The following is a 22,846-nucleotide window of genomic DNA, read 5'->3' as shown; positions in this document are numbered from 1 at the left end:
GATTTTTACACTCTCAGGAGAAAATAGTAACATTTTCTTTGATTACTTTGAAAAAAAAAACTAGACATTTGTGTGAGTTTGTGTGAGTAGAAATCACTTTGAAGCCAGTTATTATGCCTGGTTTTGTTTGCTTTTTTGAGCATAACTAAACTAGACAGGAGGCTAAGCTTATTTTGTTTTGCGAGTTAATCTAATGGTTCCATGGTCAGCTTCAGTTGTTATAGTTATTCATTACTTGAAGATGTGCAGTATTTTGCATGTGTGTGCAGATAACATGAAAATGTTCAGAGAAAATCATTTAGAGTTTGAATCAGCTTAGAATATCTGATCCCAACAGAGTCTTTGCTGTAGTGATAAATGTATTCAGCGTAGCATGTAATGTAGGATTATAACTTAGGTTGTACATGTAAAACTAGCAAATAAAATAATGAAACTGCTCTTGAAATGAGGACACATTCATTTATTAGCAACTTTATGGTAAGTGGACGGTAGTTTATATACACTGAACAACAGTTAATGCTGACTGTCAGCCTCAGATATTATTGGCAGATATTAGTGTCATATTAATGTTACTCGTACTAGTCATTTGTAGCAAATATTTCAACAGCATAGTTACAAACTCCTTAAGGGTCTGAAGTGAAATTGGCAATCGCATGTTCAGTGTAAAAACATGTAAAAACAAAAAAAAGACAGTACAGTGAACAAGCTGCCTTTTGCCTTAACACAGTTTGTCCTGTTCCTGGCTATTAAAAGGTATTAATATATAGTACTTCCATTTAATTCACTGATGATGTTTATATCATTTATTTAAAGTAAAATTATTCTGAAAACTAAGGTTCTCTTAATTGTACTGATGTTATTTATGTGCCTGTACGATACTTAAAATATTTAAATGTAAACAAACAGATCTAAAATCACACATTAGGCACAGACATCTATTGTGTAATCTCAATGCACTAAGCCCGTCACTCAGACGTTCGTATTGATGAGTGATTCCAATGAAGACTCATTGTGAGAGACAAACCTCTCTCTCTTAAAACAGGCCCTTATCTTTCTTCAGGTTCTGCTGTTTCCACAAAGGCATGGAGTAGAATTCCAGACGCGAAATACCCAACACTAGATTGAACTCTTCCTCTGAGAGATACTCCTGAGGAGACAGACAACAGAATGTAGTGACTGAAATATAGTGGATAACACCACAGCTCTCCATGCAGCAGGTTAGGATTCAATTCTCTGATTGGACAAACATATAAGCTATACTAATTACAGTCCTTGGATAAGACTCCCAATGCCACGTTAGCCTACCTCTGTAACAGGATTAAAGTTAAGTTGTTCTGGATGAGCATGTCTGCTAATTGCCATAAATGTGATGGTAAATTATGAACAATTCTGAAGGAAGTGAAAACACTTAAATTGAATACTTCACTATTTCTCAAAGTCTCTGTCTGTGGCACCTGTAGCATGTGGCATGTTTGTGTAGCAATTACCATAGACTAGGCATTCCCAACCTTTTGCAACTTGTGGTCCACACAACTGACTACCATGGCCTACAAGATTTAATCGGTCAGATTGTTTCAAATGCAAAAATACTAATAATCAGCGTACCCTATCAAATTTCATTTGACTGTATAATCAAGCAACATATAATAAACACTAAACAATCTCACAATTTTCTGTTTGTAGCCATTTATTCATGACAGATGAATGCCATTCAATGAAAAAGGAAACATTTTACACTGAAAATATTAGCATGTCTAACTAGCTTTGTCAGCTACATCAGCTGTATATTTTTCCCCAGATCATCACTGAGCTCAACCTAAATATTTAAGTATTTATGATGTTTTACCTGGCAAATAATTATCACACCAATAATATTTGTTATTGTTAAAAAAATGTTTTGTTTAAATGTCAATATATTATATTTGTTTTATACTTATTTAACATTGAGAAAAAATAGTGTGGCCTGTGTGTGAATTATGGCACATTTTATATAATTTATTTGCTCAGCAAAAAAACTTATTAATATTTGTAGAAAAATGCCATTTTTGTGTGTTCTCAGTAGATGAAGTATTATTGTAATTTACTTAGAAAATCAACAAAATGTGTCCTTTGATTCGCGGTGTTCAAACTCTTGCATAATACTGTATAATAGAAGCCAACAATATTTTTGTGTTCTCTAAAATGTTACTTAGTTCTTTCTTTCAAATACCTCTTTTTTGGCAGGATCAACCCCTTTTGGCAGATCCTCTGCCAGGCGGTTTACCAGATCCTCCGCTGGGTAGATTGGTAGATTGGTAGTAGAGGGCAGCAATCCCACGGAGTTGCTCGAGTTATTAGTCTGAGAGCTAGGCTTGGTCAAATCCTGCACTCAAAACACACCGTATGGTGTCTGTTAGTTGAGATGTTACAATTACGATCACACTGCAAAACCATCCTTGATTATCAGGGGAAAAAAACATTTTTCTTCCCTTTATTTCATGGGCATCTTTTTTGCTAACAGCCTAATTAAAGACTTTGGCTCACCACCACCACCACCTGCTCAACAAAATCTCCAGAAATCAATTTTATACAAATTTCCTCTACTCCAAGTGTAGTAGATATAGTAGATTAAATAATTTCATTTTACTTATTTTTTAAACTACGTTTTCAGTGTACTCATCTTTCTTTATAGATAAAAAAATATGTTATACAATGTCAGAAACCACACAAGCATGTTTGAGTTTACTTAAAGGCTCCAAAACGTACTTCCTCTTAGGTCCATTTATGATGTTTGTGTAATTTTATGAACCAAAAACATTTTAATGTGTCCATTTTCCAATCTCTAGTTTCCTTTTAGAATTAGTTTTGTTACTGGACCTCTAAGACTGCTTTATGTAACTAAACTCTCATCTGATTGGCTGTCCTGTATTCTGCTTCATTCAAAAAGCTCTGCTTATAACCTCAGCATGAATGGGCTAAAGTGATGTAAGTGAAATATGTGATTATATGTAAATTACTTGTTTTTTCATGATATCACTAAAACAATTTTATGCAAAACTGGCTGTTTTTGCACCTTAGTTCACATTTATGGACTGGAAGGACTGGAGAGTGAATGTTTACATACCACATCATGCTACGCTATTCCAAAAAAAAGCAGAGAAAATTCATTTTTCTATGACATGGGCCCTGTAACATCTCAGTGCAGTTCAAGATACGTCTGTGATGACCGCACACTCTTTGATGGGGTAAGTTTTGATCACTTGTAAGCTACATTAACCTCACTAGCCTGTGCAAAACTACAGAGCTTAAAACCAGACACCAATAATTTCCTGACCACATTTGGAGTAATGAAACAATTGTACACTGTAAATCTGTTTTAGGCCATTCCTTTAAGTGAAGAATGAATCTCACCACTGTAATCTTAATGATGTCAGTTGCATCTCCAAGTTCTGACTTCAGCTCCTGGTAGGACTTTCCACCCTGAGGAAGCAGTACCCATTTCAGTTTGATACGACTGATGCTATATGACCAAATGAATATCACAGAGACTGTTGAAAGCAGTGCTTACACTCCACATGTGAGGGTCCCAGGCATGGAACCAGCCGGTGAAAGTGGGCGGCTCAAACCCTTGCTTGACCACTAGGATGGGAGTGTCTGGGTCTCGGCCGGCAGGGTGGGTTTTCAGGTACTCTTGTGCAGTGACCACGGCTTCCTTCTTCTCTGTGTCATTGGCTCCTCTGCCGATCCACAAGAACACCTAACACATGCAGCAGGTTTACACCCTTACAAGGAGTGTAGGTTACCTCAAAGCTATTCACTACGCTGAGGTCCATGCAAAGAAAAATATTCTGCCAGATCAGGGGTCTTTTACTGCCCTCTTGCGGCTCCACAGCAGAACTGGATTTTTAAGTAAAAAAATCTCTTGCAGTAAAATAAAGCTCTGCTGATCTGCTGATTCTTACGGTTTTAGCAATAAATGGTCTCAAACGTTGGGATTAATGTATCTATTCACCCTTTAACTCTGAAGGTTGGTGCGCAGACCGTTGGTCACATAACAAGGCAGGCAACAGCCTCGCCTAGCGAACTGTTAGGTTAGTTACGTTAGCTTAGATAACGAAAAGGCAACAAGAAATATTTAAGACGAACAATTAATATGGAAACGATTGGACTTATTTGCATTCATAAGCACTTCAGTAAGTTTCCAGATACGTTTAATCTGCAACAAGAAACTCTGAAACACAACAGAGTTAAATACTGTCAGCTTCTGTTCGAAAGTTCCTGCTCCACCTTCAGTGGAAGGGTACAAATGTAATAAGACGGTGAATGGGAACCTGACTCCAACCTCGTAAAACACGTTTCTGTAGCTACTTTTGAAAATGTTTCCTGCTGGAAATGGGATAAAAACCGATACAGCTGAGCTAACTAAAGCTTTAAGCCAGAATGCTGGAGAGAAGGTAAATGCTGGTCCCCACCTGGTCCCAGATGTCCAGCAGCATGACGTCGTTTTCGTCCAGGTCATCCTGGTTAAAGTTTGAAATCTCAGTCGCAACAAATCTTCCTGTCTTATTTGAGCACTCGAACATGCGAGGGGTAATCTGGCTGTTGTCCTCATGCAGTCTGCTCATGAGAACAGACAGTGAAGATTTGAGATTTGAGGAATGTAAATGTGCAGTTTTTGACTAATTTTTACATTTGACTATGCAAAAATGCTGCTGATGATAGTTATTAGTATTGTACCTCTTTCCACTGGCATACTGGGACTTTCCCCCCAGATTCACCCAAAAGTCAGCAGGTTCCTGACCCTCTGCTATGACCTGCTTCTCCCTCTTAGAGATGATGTCAGCCAGTGATTTACCCATCTCTCTCTCATCCCCACTGCAGCCCTGTAGGAGCAAGAAAGTTCTGTAATCACCCAGACGTTCTTTGGATTTATTTGAAATAACTTCTCATATTAGTCAACTAAAATCTTGTCTTTACAGAGGAATATTATGTTAATGCTGTTGTTGACATACATAGCTGCAAATTATATGTATTAGTATTGGAATCAAAGCTAAAAATGTACATAGTATTATGAGATAGTTCTCTGCCTGGGGAAAATGAACCATTATTACTTTATAGTAGTGTTATATGGACACAAAGTGCCAACAGCATTCTCTTAATGGAGGAAAAATGTAATTTAAAAATGTATTTGTAATTTATCTGTTGATAGATGGACGCTGGGAAATATGTTGCTGCTCAAATGTTAAAATGTATTGGAGTTGCTGATCTTCTGGTGTCTGGAGTAAGAAGTGAGGAGGAGCTGATACTGACCTTTCCATACCACAGGTAACAACAGGTGGCAGTACTTAGCACGAAGACGTCGTTGGAATTGAGTGATGAGGAGCGGGGAACCACCTCAATAGCACGTGTGTTGAACTCATTTGAGCCTTGAACGTGGAATAGTCTCACTGCTGGCTGAACATACGTGGAGTCCTCTTTGGAACTCCCTTCCTGTGAGCCAGACGAAGAGGTGTGAGAACCAACCAGGTATTTCCCAACTCACTTCACACAATCCAGTGCATCACCATCACAGTTACCTAAAACACAGTGAAATATTCCCAGCTTTGGGACAGTGTTATTGGACCCACCTCATAAATCACCATCTTGCCCTTGAAAATGGCCATGAGATGCAGGGGTTCCTTTCCCATAGGCACTCGAACCTGCATTGCTTCTCCATTATACTTCTGGTCCAGAATGACTGCCTGATATGCACAAGCTGCCAGCTCTGATGTGCTTGCATGACGGCCCTGCAAGAATCCAGTAGCATATACATTAGAATTCTTGTGTATTGTAAATGTTTGATTGAACTTTAATTGGGCCTGAAATTTGTCCAAGCCCAACTTGACCCAAGTTTTGACTCTGAACCCAATGCAAGCCCCACAAAATTTTGTCTGAATCTGACCTGTTCCAAAACACATTATCAATGTTTGAGACCAGTACTGACTGAGTCCAGCAAAATGCTGTTCGAAGCTGACTCAAACAGGCTCATCATCACCCAAAGGACCAAATACATTCAGATATAGCTAATGTTGAGTGATATGTTTAACAGATGAAAACGTGTTCAAAGTGAAAGTGATTGGAAAGCCAGAATGTGAAATTTGAATGCGTCCTGAGTGTGACACATGTTTAGGAGATCTGAACCCGACATGATCAGGTTTGGGCACATATTCGAAGCTCTAATCTGGATGACAGCTTGTTTTGCAGATGCTTCAGTCACAAACATACATAGTAAGACATATTAAGGAGGGCACTTACCTGCCACATGTACAAAATGTAGTGCATTTTGCCGCTGACTTGATACGTATAGAGGATGAGGTAGCAGTCACTGCCATAAAAGTGCCCCAGCCATTTCCTGTCCACAGGGACTAGCTCACTGTTCTCTATCCTCCATGTCTGAGAAAGGATAAAGACATGTATTTGCTCCTTCATGCATGCATGCCTTTTTGCAGCTACAGAGGGCGACACTTGCCATGATGTTTGAAGGTGCCATGACGTTCTTTGTAATATTTGATTCAGAAACAGCAACTAGGAATTATGAATAAACTTATATTCAGTACTGAGCTGTTATGGCAACTGCTAAGTTGACTTGGCTTGTTAAAAGTCTGAAAGCACTTCTCCCAAGTGGGCTAGTGATTATTATGCAGTGACAATTTTTTAGTCTGGTTTCAGTTTTCATTTCTAACACATGCACCATCAGTGCTGAGCCCCTTTAACAAGCTGCGTTTGCAAATGATCTTCGCAGTTCATTTGAATGACATTAGCATGTAAAACACTGGTGTTTTCATATGAAGACATGCTCCAAGTCATGACTTGCACTTTATGTCCTGACAATTAATATGTAACTTTTTATTTAATGTGATCAAGGTTCTGGGAACACATTTATCAAAGTCAAAGAATCTGCTATTGATCTACTGTCTTTTCCTAAGCAGGTCACAGCTAAAAAGCCTTCAGACCTGCCTGGAGGCTTTACTTTAGTTTATTTTCCTGTAGGTGTGTCTAAGAAGAATTTGTCATCACAGCTTTGACTTTGGCTCCAAAGAACTTAGAATAGTGAGCATTTCCATGGAATTCTGCAAATTAACAGTTTTAACATGAGCCAAGTGTCCACTTAAGTCTTAGGGAGCAGCCAGTGCTGAAACACTACTTTTAAAATCACCTCTCATGTACTCTTGAGCTATAGGCACACCAAATTCATCTACTAATTGTCCTTCTGCAGTGTCTAAAATTGGAAATTCTTTTTTCATTTAAATGCAGATGTATTGAGTCGTATTACTCGATGACTAACCTCTGCTTCTCCAGAACCATCATCCACCATTTTCTGTTGGGCTGCTATGTCAGGCCTGGCGTGCATCGAATTGACATCAAACTTTATTTGCTCAACTTTGGCTAGAGAAAAATTGGAAGGCACAAAGTAAGTTTTGATTTATGGCTTCACAGAGAGCTAACTATTGATTATGCTGGTAAAATAGCTACAGCTTTCTACTGAATACTTTGGTCGTGCTCACCTATTTTGCCTGCGCTGTGTGTGGTGCCCAGCCCAACTGTTTGACCCTTCACTGTCCATTTCGAGAAAAGTTGCTTGAAGACTGAGGACTCCGAGCCATCGTTCACTGTCTCCACATAAACGGATGGAGGATAGCCTTTAGCCTTTTTGTAAGCCTAAAGTCAAAGAATATTAAATTAGAAAAGAGACATGACGCTATTATGTGAACTTGCATGTAGGGAATTTGTATGTATAGAACTCAGCTCACTATATCAACCATGTGAAATATATAGTACAGGAATAGATATTGAATTATTTTATTATTACTTTTTTACCCTGGAGGTCCACTTATAATACATGTGTTTATATATCAAATGCAGTCACAATTTATTTTTACTTGACCATTTTCCAATCTTTCTTCATCCCTTACAATTAAACAGGGTGTTTTGTTTGTTAATGAGCCTTTAAAACTGATATATGTAAAAAAGCTCTGTTCTTATTGTCCACTGTGTATTGATCCACATTCAGATAACAGTGAATTTTTGTGAATGTTTGTGCAGCTTAGTTTTCATATAGACTGCATAGACTGAGATGTGATCTGTTCATTTTGGAACTTTGACAATGTTTATATACACAACACACATCAACTCTTTCATTACAAAAAACATGAGGAATATTAGTTTGATATGGGTCCTTTCACAGTCCATATTATCCACATCGACTGTGATTTTGCCTTGTTTTAAAGTATGATGCACACATGTGTTTGACTCACTTCAGCCATGTTCAGTGATTCTGTCCTCTCTCTCTTTGATGACTTCCTACCCTTCCAGATAAAGATTCGGATTCCACCTTGGTCCAGCAAAAAGCAGTCCTAGAAAAGGGATTAAACCTGTCTTTAATGGGATGTGGCATAAGTGATCAGTATAGAACATTTTATTTCAGGTACTCGGCCAGCTGCTTAATGGAGCCCACAGTTCCTGAGCTTTAGCGTAAGGTTTGAGGAGTGAGGGAATTTATTATGCTCTAGAATCATCATCAGCTGGCAACACCTGCCTAATCAGTCCTAATGAGTCAGTTAAGGCCCAACAATTTAAAAAAGTTTGTGACTGAAAAGGTGTCCAGATCTTTGCATACACAGTTATCACAATGATTTTTTAAATATAAATATAAAGTAACTGTGCATGTCTTTTGCAGAAGAAGGGTTATTTTGTAAGTAATTTGCCCAAAGTACTTCATTTGAGCATGCTTACTTCAGGAGGTTTTTCACATAGTTTTGCTTCTCTTTCTTTGTCTCTCCCTTGCTTCTTAATTTAATTTTAGTTTACGCAGCAGCCCGCAGAGTTAACGTTTGACTTTCAGTACCATAGCAAAGGCTCGAAGGTAAATTAGGAAGTAAATTTGTTTCAGTTCCTGTCTGTTTTTTTTAAAAGTTTTTTTTTACACATTGTATTTATTACAATGTATTTTACAATTAGTCCATTACAGTTATGGCCAAAAAACAATGAGGAACAAACAAGAATTAACCAAACACACATAAAACAATTAGCTATGTAAGTAATTAAGTAGGTAAAATAGTACATGAATTCATTACAAACAAACAATCAGAAATCAAAAACAACAATAAATAGGGAATAAGAAAAAAAACAGGTAGACTATGTACAGCGCAGTTAGACAATAGAGCCAGACTGGGCAGAGATTATTGGCAACTAGAAAAAGAGGCCCTTAGGCTGTGTCAGATCTGTAAAAAGAAACATGTCTACACACCTAGACAGTAGCATGTTAAAATGATGATACCAGTCCTTTAGGCAGGGGAGATTTTGAAATTGTTTCCTCTAGCAGGCACATTTTGGGCTCTGAAAGCTTTGAGCCTTGGCAGGACGGGACGAAGCTTCTAAGTTGCAGGTATTTAAAAAAGTGCTTTTTTGGAATGCCAAACTTGGTTGAGATCTCTGAGAAGGGCATTAGCACATTATCTTTGTATAGATCTTGTTTTTTTTGCACCCCTTTTCATACTAAATTTTAAATCCTAAATTCAACCTATCAGGTTTCAATTTTTCATTTCCTGTGATTGGTGTGAAACCAGAGAGAGCTATTGTCCATTGAGTAGAGGTATAAACTGAAAAGAAGTTTTGTCCTAATAGAAAGACATTCTATTTCCACCCAAGTAGGGAACACTTCAGGAGAGAAGAGAAAGAATATGTCATTGTTCGTAACTGTGCTGCCCAGTAGTACCACTGCATATTGGAAAACCAAAGGCCACCCCTGTTGTATGGCAAGTGTAGTAATGACAAGCTGACCCTGGCTCACTTATTATTCAAAATAAAATTTATGAAGAGCTTTCTAAAGGTTATAAAGAAAACATGTGTGGGGCGGAGTGGAATATTCTGAGGTAAGTATAATATTTTCTGCAGTATGTTCATTTTAATTCTATTTATACTGGCTATTAATGAGATGGGTAGAGTTCACCATCTTTCAAAAGATTTGGAAATAGATTCCAGAAAAGGCTGATAGTTGACTCTGGAAATATCATCAATATCTGTAATTTTGATTCCTAGGTAAGTGAAGGAGTCAGTAATATTAAAATCTAAAGCTGTGATATGTTTTGTCTTACATAATTATTTAATCGTAGAATGGATGACTTGGATTGGTTTATTTTGTAACCTGAGAATTTCCCAAAGAGTGTCAGAAGTTGTAGTAAAGATGAAATAAATTTCCGAATAGAAGTCAGACTGATATAATATTATATCGTCTGCATATTCGGTAATCTGATCCACCTAATTCAAAACCTAATATATTACTATGTGATCTTATTGCTATGGCTAATGGCTCAATAATCAAAATGAATAACAGGTGATAGTGAACAATCTTGTCTAGTACCTCTTTGGATGTTTATGCTCTTAGAAACTGTGCTGTTAATCAATATTTTAGCAGAGGGAAGGGTATAAAGGGTCTTTATCCAGTTAGAGAAAACTTCACCAAATCCAGATCTTCTGAGAACTTTGAAAAGATATGGCCACTCCACCTGGTCAAAGGCCTTTTCTGCATTCAAAGACAGAATGGTAGTATCTAAGGCTTCCTGCCTGTTTGTATTTATCTTGGAAGATGATCTTTCTGTTGTAGCATTATAATGTCCTTGTTATTGATTACTGTAAGCCTTTTATCATACCCCTTATTATTTTATGAGCCTTGTTGTTTCATCACAGATAATTTCCATTTACTGGTGGATTCATGGAAAATACCTGTGCACCACTGTATGGTTGTAGGGTGTGATATTTGACTACTGAATGGGATTAGGGCCTTTTTATCTGCATGGCCTTTGCACAGGGTTGTTCTTCATCTCAGTGTTCCATGATCAAAGTGCTGTATGCTATATGTAAGTGCAGTTACAAACTCACTATTCAGGGCCTCTGAGTGGCAACTGGCTGAGAGTTGTGCACCATTGCTGGAATATCTATGGTATTTTGTGGTTGGGTGTAACTTTATTTATTTTTTTTACCTCTGGATTGAGCAAATCTTGTGCTAGTGGCTTCACTGCCACTTCCTGCACCACCAGGCTGCCTGAGGAATCTGAAACACTGAACAGAAAACATTTTACTGCTGACATTTTATGCAGGCGTTAATGAGTGATAAGTCTGGATATGGATATCTGTCATTGTCAGTTAACCTTTGACAGTTCATAGAGTACATAGATGCACTTTTAGAACTTATTAACATGTACATCAATGTAATGAGAACCCAAGAAAATGTAAATGTACAATTTAACTTAATTTAAACTGATCTTACTGAAAAAGTTTGATGCTAGACTTCAGTTTCTCATCAACCACCTCATCAGGAATGGAGTCTTTAATTTCCCTTCTTTCTCCCAAGGCCTGTTTCATCAGATTCATTGCCTCTTTAGAAGATTCCTCATCATCTCCCTCCACTATTGTTACCTGTGCTCGACCCCCTCTCTCTCGGTCACGGATATCCTTTGCCAAGTTCATGCCCTATTAGGATAGCAGCTGTCAGTTTGACATACAACAGAATGAACATGGCATACTTATTGAACATGGCTACTACATTACTGCCTGTGAACTGCCATTGTTTACCTTTAGTCTCTCTGTGTAACTGCTCTTAGGACCGTTCCACTGAATGATTAGGTTCCCCAGGTCCAACAGGAACACATCGCCCTTATTGAAGCTGTTCCAGCTCATATCAACCTGAGCACAGAGCAAAGAGCAGAATGTATTCTCACTTTACATTCTGTAGTTTAAATTGTACATGAAGGAGATTACTAGACATGTCAGTTTGGAATTTTTACACTCCATTTTCTCAGTATGTGATCATATTTGTACCATTTCAATATCGGGGGCATAACAATGCCTTGGCAGCACCCTTGTTAAACCTTGTTAAGCCAGTCCTGTTGCTAAATCTGCTGCTAAATACATTTTTACTACATTTTATTAAATTTTTACAACTATGAATTAGCTGCTTTCCACAGCAAATGTAATTTCTCATAAGCACTTTATTAAACAAAGACTAGAGTGAGCTAGTGTAATTGAAAGCAAGTTAATTACCAGCTACTGGCTCGATAGGTAGTTATCAGCTGATATCCAGCTTAATAACTCTTAATAACATAAGAGTGTACATCTAAACTGGTGTGCAAGTGTTATGATGTATAATACATAAATAAAAATACTCTTATTTGACCTTGGTTGTTGCATAATGAAGTACCAAGTAGCTTTTGGCCTGATAATGCTTAAGACAGCTACAAGAGCATTATAGTGTACTATACTGAAATGTTACCAATAATGATAATAATAATAATAATAATAATATACAGTTAATATGTAAAATTCATGTTACTGTGAGAAGTGTCAATGGTAAGTCGGGTAAAATATGTCAAGGCCATACTCTGAAGGGTGGAGGGGCGGAGTTGGTGTGTCTGCTGTTTGTGACCTATTCTTGAAGAAGAGATTATAGTCTTGACTTTCCTGTGTTAAGTTGAGGGTGGGACTTTTCTCACCTCTCCTGCAACCACGTGCTTCTTGCCCTTGACGTGCAGCAGTCTGCGGACATTATATGTGTTGGTTTCCACTTGTTTCATCCCCGAAGCTACACCGCCTTTCTTGTAACTGTGGTAAAAAGTGGTTTGTAATGTTTCTTCAAATGGTTATATGGTCATCATACGCCCAGTGGTGTAAAAGCAGAAGTCAGTGCAATGATCTTCAAACTTCCCCAAAATAATCTCTATATATTTAAAGGTATCCAGGCACCCCTTCTAATTAGAGAATTCAGTTACTTTAAGGGGCATTCACTACTGACACAGGTGTCCTACTGCACACGCAGCTTGTATAATCTCCATAGAATGGGATGCTCTGGAGCAGCCGCACATAAGCCTAAGGTCATCATGCCCCATACCAAGCCTCAGCTAGGGGGGTATGAAACCCCCCTTCTTGCAGTGCACATTTGTTACTATCATATTATCCCATAGTAGACTAAGTCAAGTTTAATCTCTCAAATTTATTAAAAGTAGTAAACGTGATCTTACATGATGCCATTTTTGAAGTATCCCTGGAAGGTGGGGCTCTCATAGCCCTGGGTCTCCCGATGTTGCACTGCCACACCCCCAAGGTGCTCGTCCATCATGGTGGTATATATGGCTGCAGCCCCCTGCTCATCTACGGAGGTCGAATTGCCCAGCCAGAAATGGATGTCATAAGTGAAGGAGCTGCTGATCTTTTGTGTCTGACAGAATAAGGAGGCATTTTCAACACTTTGGTGTGTGACTTTTATTGTGGACTTAGGATTAGCTGTTAAAGTCATCACTTGATTAATATCTTACAGTAAATACTTACATATAGTACTATATAGCTGTCTCCCTCATAAAACTGTCCATATGTTTTAGGTGGACAGGCCACCAGTTCCATGTTCTGAGCATGAGGAAACAGAGCTCTGATAAGTGGCATGTTAACAGATTAAAAAAAAAAACCTTTATCTACACAACATGAGAATTGCTACAGCTCAGATCTAAGGACATGACTAACAGTGCATTCTCAACCCTCACCTCCACTCTCCATATCTGCAGTCCTGGTGTGGTTTTATTGAGGACTTTTGGGACTTCGGTCTTTACTTCGATTGGCGGCATGATGCCAGCTTCAAAATCCGTGACCTACCTTGAAAAGTTAGGAGATAAAAAAAGAAAAGAATCACTTCTCAGTAAGAAAAACAGTCCCCTTTAAGATAAGGTCTACAGTATGGGGCAGCAGGATTAGTCTTAAACCTAGTCTGGCAAAGCTTTTCAAAGATGACTCCCCACTGAACATTGAAATTAAATCTAAGATGAGGCCTAATCCATGTCCAGGAAATTGCTGATGTATGTTTGTCATCACGAAATATGTTCCTCAGCATATTTTTGTCTTTTCTAAAATAGGGTATTCTATGGATATTCTGTCACTTTCATCTTTTATGCTTTTTATGCTTTATGGGGCAGTCATGGGCTGGAGGTTAGGGAACCAGCCTAGTGACCAGAAGGTCGCTGGTTCGATCCCCAGAGCCGACAGCACATGACTGAGGTGTCCTTGAGCAAGACACCTAACTCCCAACTGCTCTCCGGGCACTGCGGATTGGGCTGCCCAGTGCTCTGGGCAAGTGTGCTCAGTGCCTCTTAGTGTGTGTGTGTGTGTGTGTGTGTGTGTGCTCACTAGAGTGTATGTGGTGTTTCACTTCATGGATGGGTTAAATGCGGAGGTGAAATTTCCCTGTTGTGGGACTAATAAAGGTCTCTTAATCTTTATGCTTAAGTTTTGTAATTCTGCAGGTTCAGATTATGGCTATTGCTGTTACTCTCAAATGAGTGGCTTCCCTCCTATAAGACTTTCTCTTGGTTATCTAAGGTTAAAGAAGGGTGTGCTTTATATGAGGCCTTTCTGTGAAAGACTTGAAGTTAAGCTTGAAGCGGAAGAGGATGGAGGACAAAAGTGGCCTGGATCTAATATTAGAAGACATCAAAGGAAACACAGCAGCACTTGAAGATGACTCACGTCTGAGTTCTTATTAGCACCCAGAAGTCATCATTGGTTTTAATAGTAAATTCCTCAGCAGCTTTGCATGTTATGAAATGCCTAGTGGCATGTGCAGTTTATTGTGTGGAGGCCTGTAATGCTTTAAATCATCAATATTTGCTATTTTATGCTACGTGCTGTGTCATACATGTCTATCAGTTCAGACTGATGTTCACTGGTGGCTCAGCCTTGTTGAAATGCAAAAAAAAGTAAAAAAGCACAAAATTAATTTTGCAAAATATAATTCAATTAAAGTCGTTTCTATACATTTCAGTTTTTATGAATCACATTTTGACGTTTTGTCATTTATCGTAAGTATGTTGAGCCTTATGCTCTTGGAACTTCTGCTTTTCTGTCGTTGCTTCTGTGTGTTGATCACTTTCTGTAATTATGGCTCAGTGGACTGTGAAATTGCAAAGGCTCAAAGGCCAAAATAAGTATATCAGAATTTGGTCAAAAGTAAAAAGGTCAACAACAACAAAAAAAAGAATTCAGTTCTCATTAAATATTAAAAATTCCTCTCTACTTCGTATTTGTACGTTAGAGGAAGTAGCAGTTTTTAAATGTTCCACAGGAAGTATGGCTGATGATAAGCCGAGAGCTGTAAAACCTTAACATATGGTGTGTGTATAATGTGTCTCTTGTGTTCCCACACTATCCAGCTGTTTCTGTATACTGTGACTCACATGGTTAGCATGGGCTAAATTAATCCAGCTTATACTATACCCTCTGCATGAGCTGACATCTACTTCCACCCACCCTCAGGCCTCTAAACCACATGACCAACACCCACTTGATTTAAACTGTTACTGCTATCATACACATATGTTGTATCCGGTCTGTGCACAGAACATTTGAGTCAAATGAGTTGGTAACACTGTGGTGGATCTGAATCAGTCTGCTTAGTAACTATCAGCTGCCTTAAGGCCTCTTATGAGGCAAAAGCTATTTGGATAGAATCTCTGCTGAAAATTGCACAGTCCAAAAGCCTCAACCTTAACCAGAGTAAAGGTGTGGCTGATCTGGAGGAAGTTACAATAAAATAGAAAGATCATAGAACGCTTTAAACACATCGTGAAGATACCGTGGATTACAGCTAGCAGTTTAGTTATAAAATGATGCAATGTTCCTTCAGAGATTCTTGAGCTAAAAGGGAATTCCAGTAATTAAAAAAAAATTCAGAATAATTTAACTGTTAAGATAAACAAAGTCATTCAGAGTTACTGAAGAGATATTGACTCTGACTTTTTTACAGTGGTGGTGACAGGAACCAGGGTCACCATTTCCACAGTGGAAATATAGACATTTTATTTATTATACAAAATGACCAGTGAACCTACATGTGTCTGCTGAGTTCTATATGCAATGGTAATATGGTGCTAAATCTAAAAATACATATTCTATGAATACCATTTTGCCGTACAAAGCCCTGCATGTAGCTCTCTGCCATGAATGTTAAAAAATATATATATATAAAACAGTGTCTTAGGCATCTGTAACAATTTCATGTAGTAGTATTATGTGAGGTAGCTTTAAGAGGTATTTAGCAGTATAGATGTCTGGTTCTTATCAACACGCTATGAACAATTCTGAGGCGCATTTAACATCAACTCTCTTAATTAACCTGTTAATTTTGCAGAACTTTGTTTTCCCCTTTAACTCAAGTCATCTTTACTCTAACTGCTACACAAGTGAAACACTGAATATCTTTGTACCATGCAAGAGAAAAGGTAGGACCTTAAACTATAGCTGTGACAAATAGTTTTCTATCCATGAGCTTGAAGCCTTGTATATAAGACTGACTCTTCAGTGGAATGATGAGCTTGACTCTGGATTCGAGGCCTTGCTCTGCAAGGGGCATAGCTGTCTGTTTAATGGCCATGGCAGCTTCTGTACTAACAAAGAAATGAACAAAAATTCTACCTTCTGTCTTCTGTGCTAGGGCTAAAACCATCTTGACTCAATAATCTCAGAACTGACATTTCAGGTTTTCAAATCATAGCTGATTCAACATGATCCCAGCAAACGACTCAGTCTGTATTGCTTCATGGTTCTCAATGGTGTTTGCATAGCTGTGTTTGTTTGTGTGAGAGTGTGTGTTCGAGCAAGTAGACCATGTGTTGTACTCTTATGTAAGCTGCTCTGATACGGCCTCGTGAGAGGTAAATGCTAACTTTGCCACCTACATGTCAATCTGTCTTATTGTTCCATAGGGCTCCTCCTTTCTACTCTTCAGATCTGTCTTTTTAGAACAATCTCTGAGAACCTGGGACTCTTTAGCTTCAGTCCAATCTATGGCTTTTTAAAATATAATTTGTTATATTATGGTGCCAAGATTTTGTACAATACAAAAGACAGATTTCAGATCTTTGAAAAGCAGTGAAAAAGATGGCGACAATAGAATAGAACCACACCCTTAGGGAATGGTATTCAGTTAATGCCAGTGTCGAAGCAAGTTTTTACCTGCTAACCACCTCAAAATTGAGAGTAGTAAACAAGCCAAGCAGAATAGCAACCACCAAACCAGAGCAAAGAAGTACACTAAACCATACTGCTACTTTTTATCACATTTAGTTTTTTGCTTTTTTATATTATTTGACAATACTAACTGCCCTTTACACTGTGTGAACATATCATTTACTATTCTGATGGTCTACTACCACTGGTCCAACATTATTTTGGGAATAAATCTCATTACATTAACTGCTTCTTCCTTCTCCTGTAAAGTTAAGGTTGAGCTAGTGGTGGGGAGCGTTATTTAGTGCTTGCTGTTACAGCATTGAGCAAGTGCTTTTGATCGTTTTGCAACCATTAGCAGTTGCAACTGTTCACTCACTTGAAATGACTTCTACTAAATTCTGCTGAACAAAGGTTTAATCCATACAGTCAGATGCAGGTTATAACTTTTTGAGCATACACATTCCATACATCCCTGGTATATTTGTGTTACATAGGTCTTTTAACCCCTCTACGGACATCTATGGACCCATCTGTGGGAATAAAACGTGTATTCCTCACTTTTAAATTTAGTTATATACAAAAGTTTTGCCACCCTGGTCAAACCCCGTTCAATTATGGTTTTGTCGAAGCTAAAAAGGACACAGTCTCTACAGAGAACTCACCTTAACGCATTCCTACTTTGGCTTTTATTTGGTTTATTTGCCAATTTTAACATATTCAGAATAATAAAATGCAGCCTATGCAAAAGTTATGGCACACTTTATATTTTTAGTTTTTTCTTCCCATAAGTAAACCCCAATGCCACATTTAAGTTTGTTCCTGGTAGAGAATGTGTCTTTGAATATCAGCAAAACATTAGAACAAGGGTTCAAACTTTTGTACATGTTAGTATTATCGTAGTTACTTAAGTCAAAGTACTGGATAAATAAGCCTCAAGAATAGTAAGTGAACAGTAACACTAGAGTTTATGAATTAAGAATTAATAATGGGTAATCTAATAGTACATAATGATGCATGTTCTTCTAAATGTTTTGTGCAATTATCAAGCTATCTAGAACCCTTTCCTTAATAGAATCACTGCTGAATACTTAGAAGAGCACTGTAGGGAGAAACTTACCTAGGGAGAGAGGAGCTGAATGGAGAGGTGTTGCAGGATTGAACAGATGGCGACGGAGTGTCCGTAACGCTCACTCCCTGCTTTACAGCCCCTGCACTTTGCCTGTCGCCACGCTGGCCTTTTATGGCAAGTGTAGGAGATCTGCATACAGGTGTGTTTAGTATTATCTGCTTGACAGGTATTAGTTATCAGCATAATAACCTCTCTGGTACATCTCCATTAGCAATAGAGCCACCCAGATGGACCTGTTTGGCCTACCACCCCCACCTCATTATCTGTACTAACTGTGTACTGGAAAAAAGATGAATTTAATAATAACTGAATTTCTGATTCAAATATGTGCATTTAGTGCTTAAAGTAAGTAAACTGAGAGGTATTGATGTAATATATGTTAGTAGAGTGTAAAGGATGTACACATGATTCAATTACTTTCATTTCTGTGCATCACTTTGTCCGGTGTGGAAAATTCAAATTCTTATCTCTTTGCTCAGCATAGTTTGAGCAGAGTATTTAGGGGAGATGAACTCCTGTTTACTGAAAGTGTAATCCTGCCTTACATTCATTCAACTTCTTACCCAACGTCTTACTCAACTTCTTGCCTGACTCCCTGCACTGAACAAAAAGGGATGGCTCATGATTCGAAAGTGTCAGTGGGTTGCGCATGAATAGAACAAGCATTGTCGAAAAACCATAAGCAAACAACAAAAAACAAAACTGAAGTGAAAATAACACATCCTCTACAAAGAACACATTTTGCATATTTTAATGCATGATTATTGTTTATGTGCTGAATTTAACATATTACGTAACAATTTAACGTAAAAAAGATAAACCATAAAATATAGCCTGTTTTTTATGTTTTGTTTTTCCCAATATGTTAAACTCCACAAATAAATAGAAATTAGAAATAGAAAGTTTGTTTCTTGTAGAGCATGTGTTCTCACGTATAGCTTATTTGCACTTAGAAAATCCACAAAACATAATTTGACCAGGGGTGTTCCAACTTCCTTTATTTTAATTTGTCGTATTTCTGTTGGTCCATTAATCATAAATACAATATAAAGGACAGTTGCTGTGTTCAAATGAATTGGAAAATTGTTTGTTTCCTAAAATTCTGTTGATGTAGCACATTGTATTCATGTGCAACCTCTTGACCAAATTGAATCATGTTAATTTAAAGAACCATGTATTTTTGGTGTGTACATGTCTAACACAATCAATATGGGATATGCTGTCTGTCATGTCTGTCTCATGTTTTTGGTGATCAGATCACATTCAGATTTCACTTGATTGCATGAAAAGCCAGATATAAACACCCCCAGGACACATTGTGAAGGGACTATGATCGGATCACTCAAACCACATACGGAGGTGGTCAGAGACACATCTTGACCACATTTAACACAATAAACTGATTTCTTTTTTTTGTTTTCATTATCCTTATACAGTTACAGTGCTATGAAAAAGTATTGCCCCCACTCAATTTCTTCTATTTTTGCTAATTTGTAACATTTAAATGTTTCAGATCATCCAACTAATTTTCATAATAATAAAAAAAGGCACCACGAGTAACACAAAATGTGCCTTTTAAATGATCAGTCATTGAAGACAAAGATTTATTCAAAAACACACCCAAGTGAAAAAGTAATTGCCCCTCAAAACCTAACAACTGGTTGTGACAAAACAACTGCAGTCAAATAGTTTCAATAACTTGCGATGAGTCTTTCACATCGCTGTAGAGGAATTTTGGCCCAGTGTTCTTTGCAGAATTGTTTTGATTTGGCTACATTGGAGGGTTTTTGAGAGCAGACTGCCCATTTAAGGTCTTGCCATAGCATTTCAATGGGATTCAACTCAGGACTTTGACTCTAAATGAGTGGAGAAGTGTCTGCTGAGTGCTGACTAGCAAGTGAAAAAATAAATAGTGAAAGGAAAGATGGAGAATATACAAACAAGTAAGAAGTATTAAAAGTAGTAGTAAAAGTATGTGTAAAAATGCCTTTTATGTAAAAAAGTGAAATCAGTTCTCATCTGGTCACACTGGCAACACATTTGAATAAAAATTGTAAATGTAATCCAGCCAAAGTTTATCCAGATCTGATTTGGACCCAAGCTGTCAGCAGGTCCAGACTTCCCTCCTTACTCTCTAACTGTGTACGTCATATTGGTTTTGTAGTAGTTACATAATTATTTATAGTAGTTGCTAGTAATGGCGATATACCGGTTCATCCAGTATACCGGTTGAAATTCTTCTTAAGTTAAGTTTTGTCATTATACCACTGAGCAAAGAAATGCAGATAGCACAACCTATGAACAGTGCAAAACATGCTGATTTCCTCACCTCTCATGTAATAAGTTGCAGCCTGAAGCAAATTAGTCCAGTTTATTGTCAAAGGAGCAGACATCAGGTCATAATGAGTCGTAATGAGTTAAAGAGAGTGTAAGGAAAAGCCACTCCCTTGGGCTTAGCTGGTAGCCATTAGCCTAGCATGGAGAGAAGTGTGTCTTCCGCGTGCAGGTGCTCTTTACTTAGTAAGCTACTTCAATTAACATTGCCTTCTCGGCCTACAAGCCGAGAGGCTCCGCAACGTGCTTTATGCGTGGGTTGCACATATTTTTTGTGTGATTTATACAGAAAGCATCAGTAATCTTAAAAATACCATGATATAAATTTTTGTCCATACTGCCCACTGCTAGTAGCTGTTGAATAGTAAGCCTTAGTATTAATTACTGAATAATAAGCACAGAGTTTAAAGGTTTAATGCCCAACAATGAGGCCAGAAAAGCTCTCCTTGAGTTTCAGCGTCAAAAAGGCTAAAATCAGACAGGAATGCACTGATTCCCTATGGGATTTCTTTGATTTTAGGCAGTCAAATCCCTTTAAAAGAATGATATAAGCACTGACATAAAATGGTACTAAAATATCCATTACACAAATGGTTAATATAATATTATTTATATAACATGCAGCTCAGATTTTGCCCCCTCTCTTAATAAAAATATGTCAGTTTCTAAGATACTTTTTAATATTTCCACTTATTATGCATTACCAATACTTACAAAGAGATTGCTTAAACAACTACTATAAAGGGAACATATCCTATACATGTCCATTTTCCAGCAGCTCTTAAACAGTATGTTTTATAACTGCACCTTTAAGACTGATGTATGTAAATAGGCTTTAGCTACAGAAATGTAATTGGCTGCCTTTGCTCAAAAAGCAGTCAGTGCTGAAACACTTTGTATAACTACAGCGAGAACAGGCAGGGCTAAACTGCTGTAGTCTGAATAGACTGACATATATAAATACTTGAGTTGTGACATCACAAAAATGGTGAATTCAAAATGGTTTGTTTTTGCATATATTGACTGGGAAGTGAACAGTGCACTTTGAACAGTTTTATCAGTTTTACATACTACATCAAGCTCTTTATAAAGTGAAGGAAATGTTTTTATGTTATGGGCCCTTTAAAATGATGGCCTTGACTCATTTGAGGTGTCATTCCTTAATTTTAGATATTGCTGCTGTCGGAACAAAACCTTATATCTCCATTTTTGTTGTTTTCCAGTTTTTTTTTACATCATTTGAAAATATCTTTTGTCTTTTATATTGTGTCAACTTTCATGATGACTGGGCCCAAAATTGCTTAGAAAAAAGTCTGGTTCCATTGACTTACAATAAAAGTAGAGTAGGTTTTTCCTTCTCCTGTAAAGTTACCATTTTGGAGATACGAGGTTTTGCTCCGACAACAGCGTTATAAATCTTTCAGCACAAATGAGTCAAGGCATTTATTTTTCTAAATTCCAGTGGTTTAAGGAACAGGTACTGACACACTACTTTACCCAGTTCTACAGATTTGGGAATTCAGTAGCAGCTTCCAGACTGATCGTGCAACAGAGAAGAGGCTGGAGATTCAGATTGGAAAACAGACTGTCCAAAGTGGGCTTGTTTGCTGGCTGTACATTGGTGCACTGTACAGGCTCTCTTAGAGCAGTCTAATGGCCTCGGCTTTTGTTTGCCTTAAATCATGCAGCAATTCAACACTGGAGCCCTTGTGGGGAACGTTGCTTATGAAAGCTGCTTGGGAAAGTTCAGGACGAGGCTTCTGATTTATGACTAGCAAGGTACTTGGCAACCTCTGACCCTGCCACACTCACATATATGCACACCCTTCTGAGGTTATAGCACTAAAGCTAATGAGATCAAAACCTGAAAATTATGCAGACCTACACAGACTTCCATCAGTGCTCCAGCAAAGCCATCTGTATCTAGTTTAACCAAAGGTCCAAAAGCCATTAATACCTACGGCAGCAGTAAGTACAAGAGTAATGTTCCTACCTGCTTCTGGCACTGTGCATATGTGTGTATGTGTCTCCTTGGTAGCAGGACGTCAGGCTGTTTCACTCTCTGAACTTCAGCCTCCTGCACTCTGCCGCACCTCTTCTGATCCCCACACTCATTAACCAGTTCCGCCTGTGGAGAGAGAGAGAGAGAGAGAGAGAGAGAGAGAGGGAGAGTGCAGGGTTCCAAGTGGCCAAGCTTTGCCCACCATCACCCCAGCGACCCTCACCCTCCTCTCTCTTATATAATCTTCAGCATCCATTAGCTCCATGCCTCTGTTTTGTGCACAGAAATATGAATGTGCTGTTCATTTAAACATGTATATTAACTTCTTTATTAACGTCTTTCTTTTTGCTTACGTCTGGCAATAATTTTGTTGATGG

The 22,846-nt window shown here is 38.0% G+C and overlaps 1 protein-coding gene across 2 annotated transcripts; it reads right to left on the bottom strand.

The window, feature by feature from the left end:
• Positions 1 to 439: 439 nt before the first annotated feature.
• vil1 (villin 1) lies at positions 440 to 22,591 on the bottom strand. Of its 2 annotated transcripts, XM_017691612.2 has the most exons (21): positions 22,461 to 22,550; positions 18,122 to 18,262; positions 13,548 to 13,656; positions 13,339 to 13,413; positions 13,032 to 13,228; positions 12,507 to 12,615; positions 11,590 to 11,700; positions 11,285 to 11,487; positions 10,998 to 11,076; positions 8,274 to 8,372; positions 7,524 to 7,677; positions 7,304 to 7,404; positions 6,274 to 6,411; positions 5,607 to 5,765; positions 5,290 to 5,469; positions 4,717 to 4,862; positions 4,452 to 4,596; positions 3,548 to 3,736; positions 3,391 to 3,459; positions 2,210 to 2,362; positions 440 to 1,147 (listed from the first exon to the last, which is right to left on the bottom strand). In XM_017691612.2, exons 3-21 carry the CDS (start codon positions 13,626 to 13,628, stop codon positions 1,034 to 1,036), a joined length of 2,502 nt encoding a protein of 833 aa, XP_017547101.1. In that variant the 5' UTR covers positions 13,629 to 13,656; positions 18,122 to 18,262; positions 22,461 to 22,550; the 3' UTR covers positions 440 to 1,033. The 2 variants fall into 2 exon arrangements, with proteins under 2 accessions (XP_017547101.1, XP_017547102.1); XM_017691613.2 differs by lacking the exon at positions 18,122 to 18,262 and having other exon boundaries at positions 22,461 to 22,591.
• Positions 22,592 to 22,846: the final 255 nt, after the last annotated feature.

This window comes from Pygocentrus nattereri, chromosome 6 (assembly GCF_015220715.1).
Source record: "Pygocentrus nattereri isolate fPygNat1 chromosome 6, fPygNat1.pri, whole genome shotgun sequence".
In the NCBI taxonomy this organism is placed as follows: Eukaryota; Metazoa; Chordata; class Actinopteri; order Characiformes; family Serrasalmidae; genus Pygocentrus; species Pygocentrus nattereri.
Note: the sequence above shows the minus strand (reverse complement) of the source record. Positions and strands in the feature narration are given on the sequence as shown.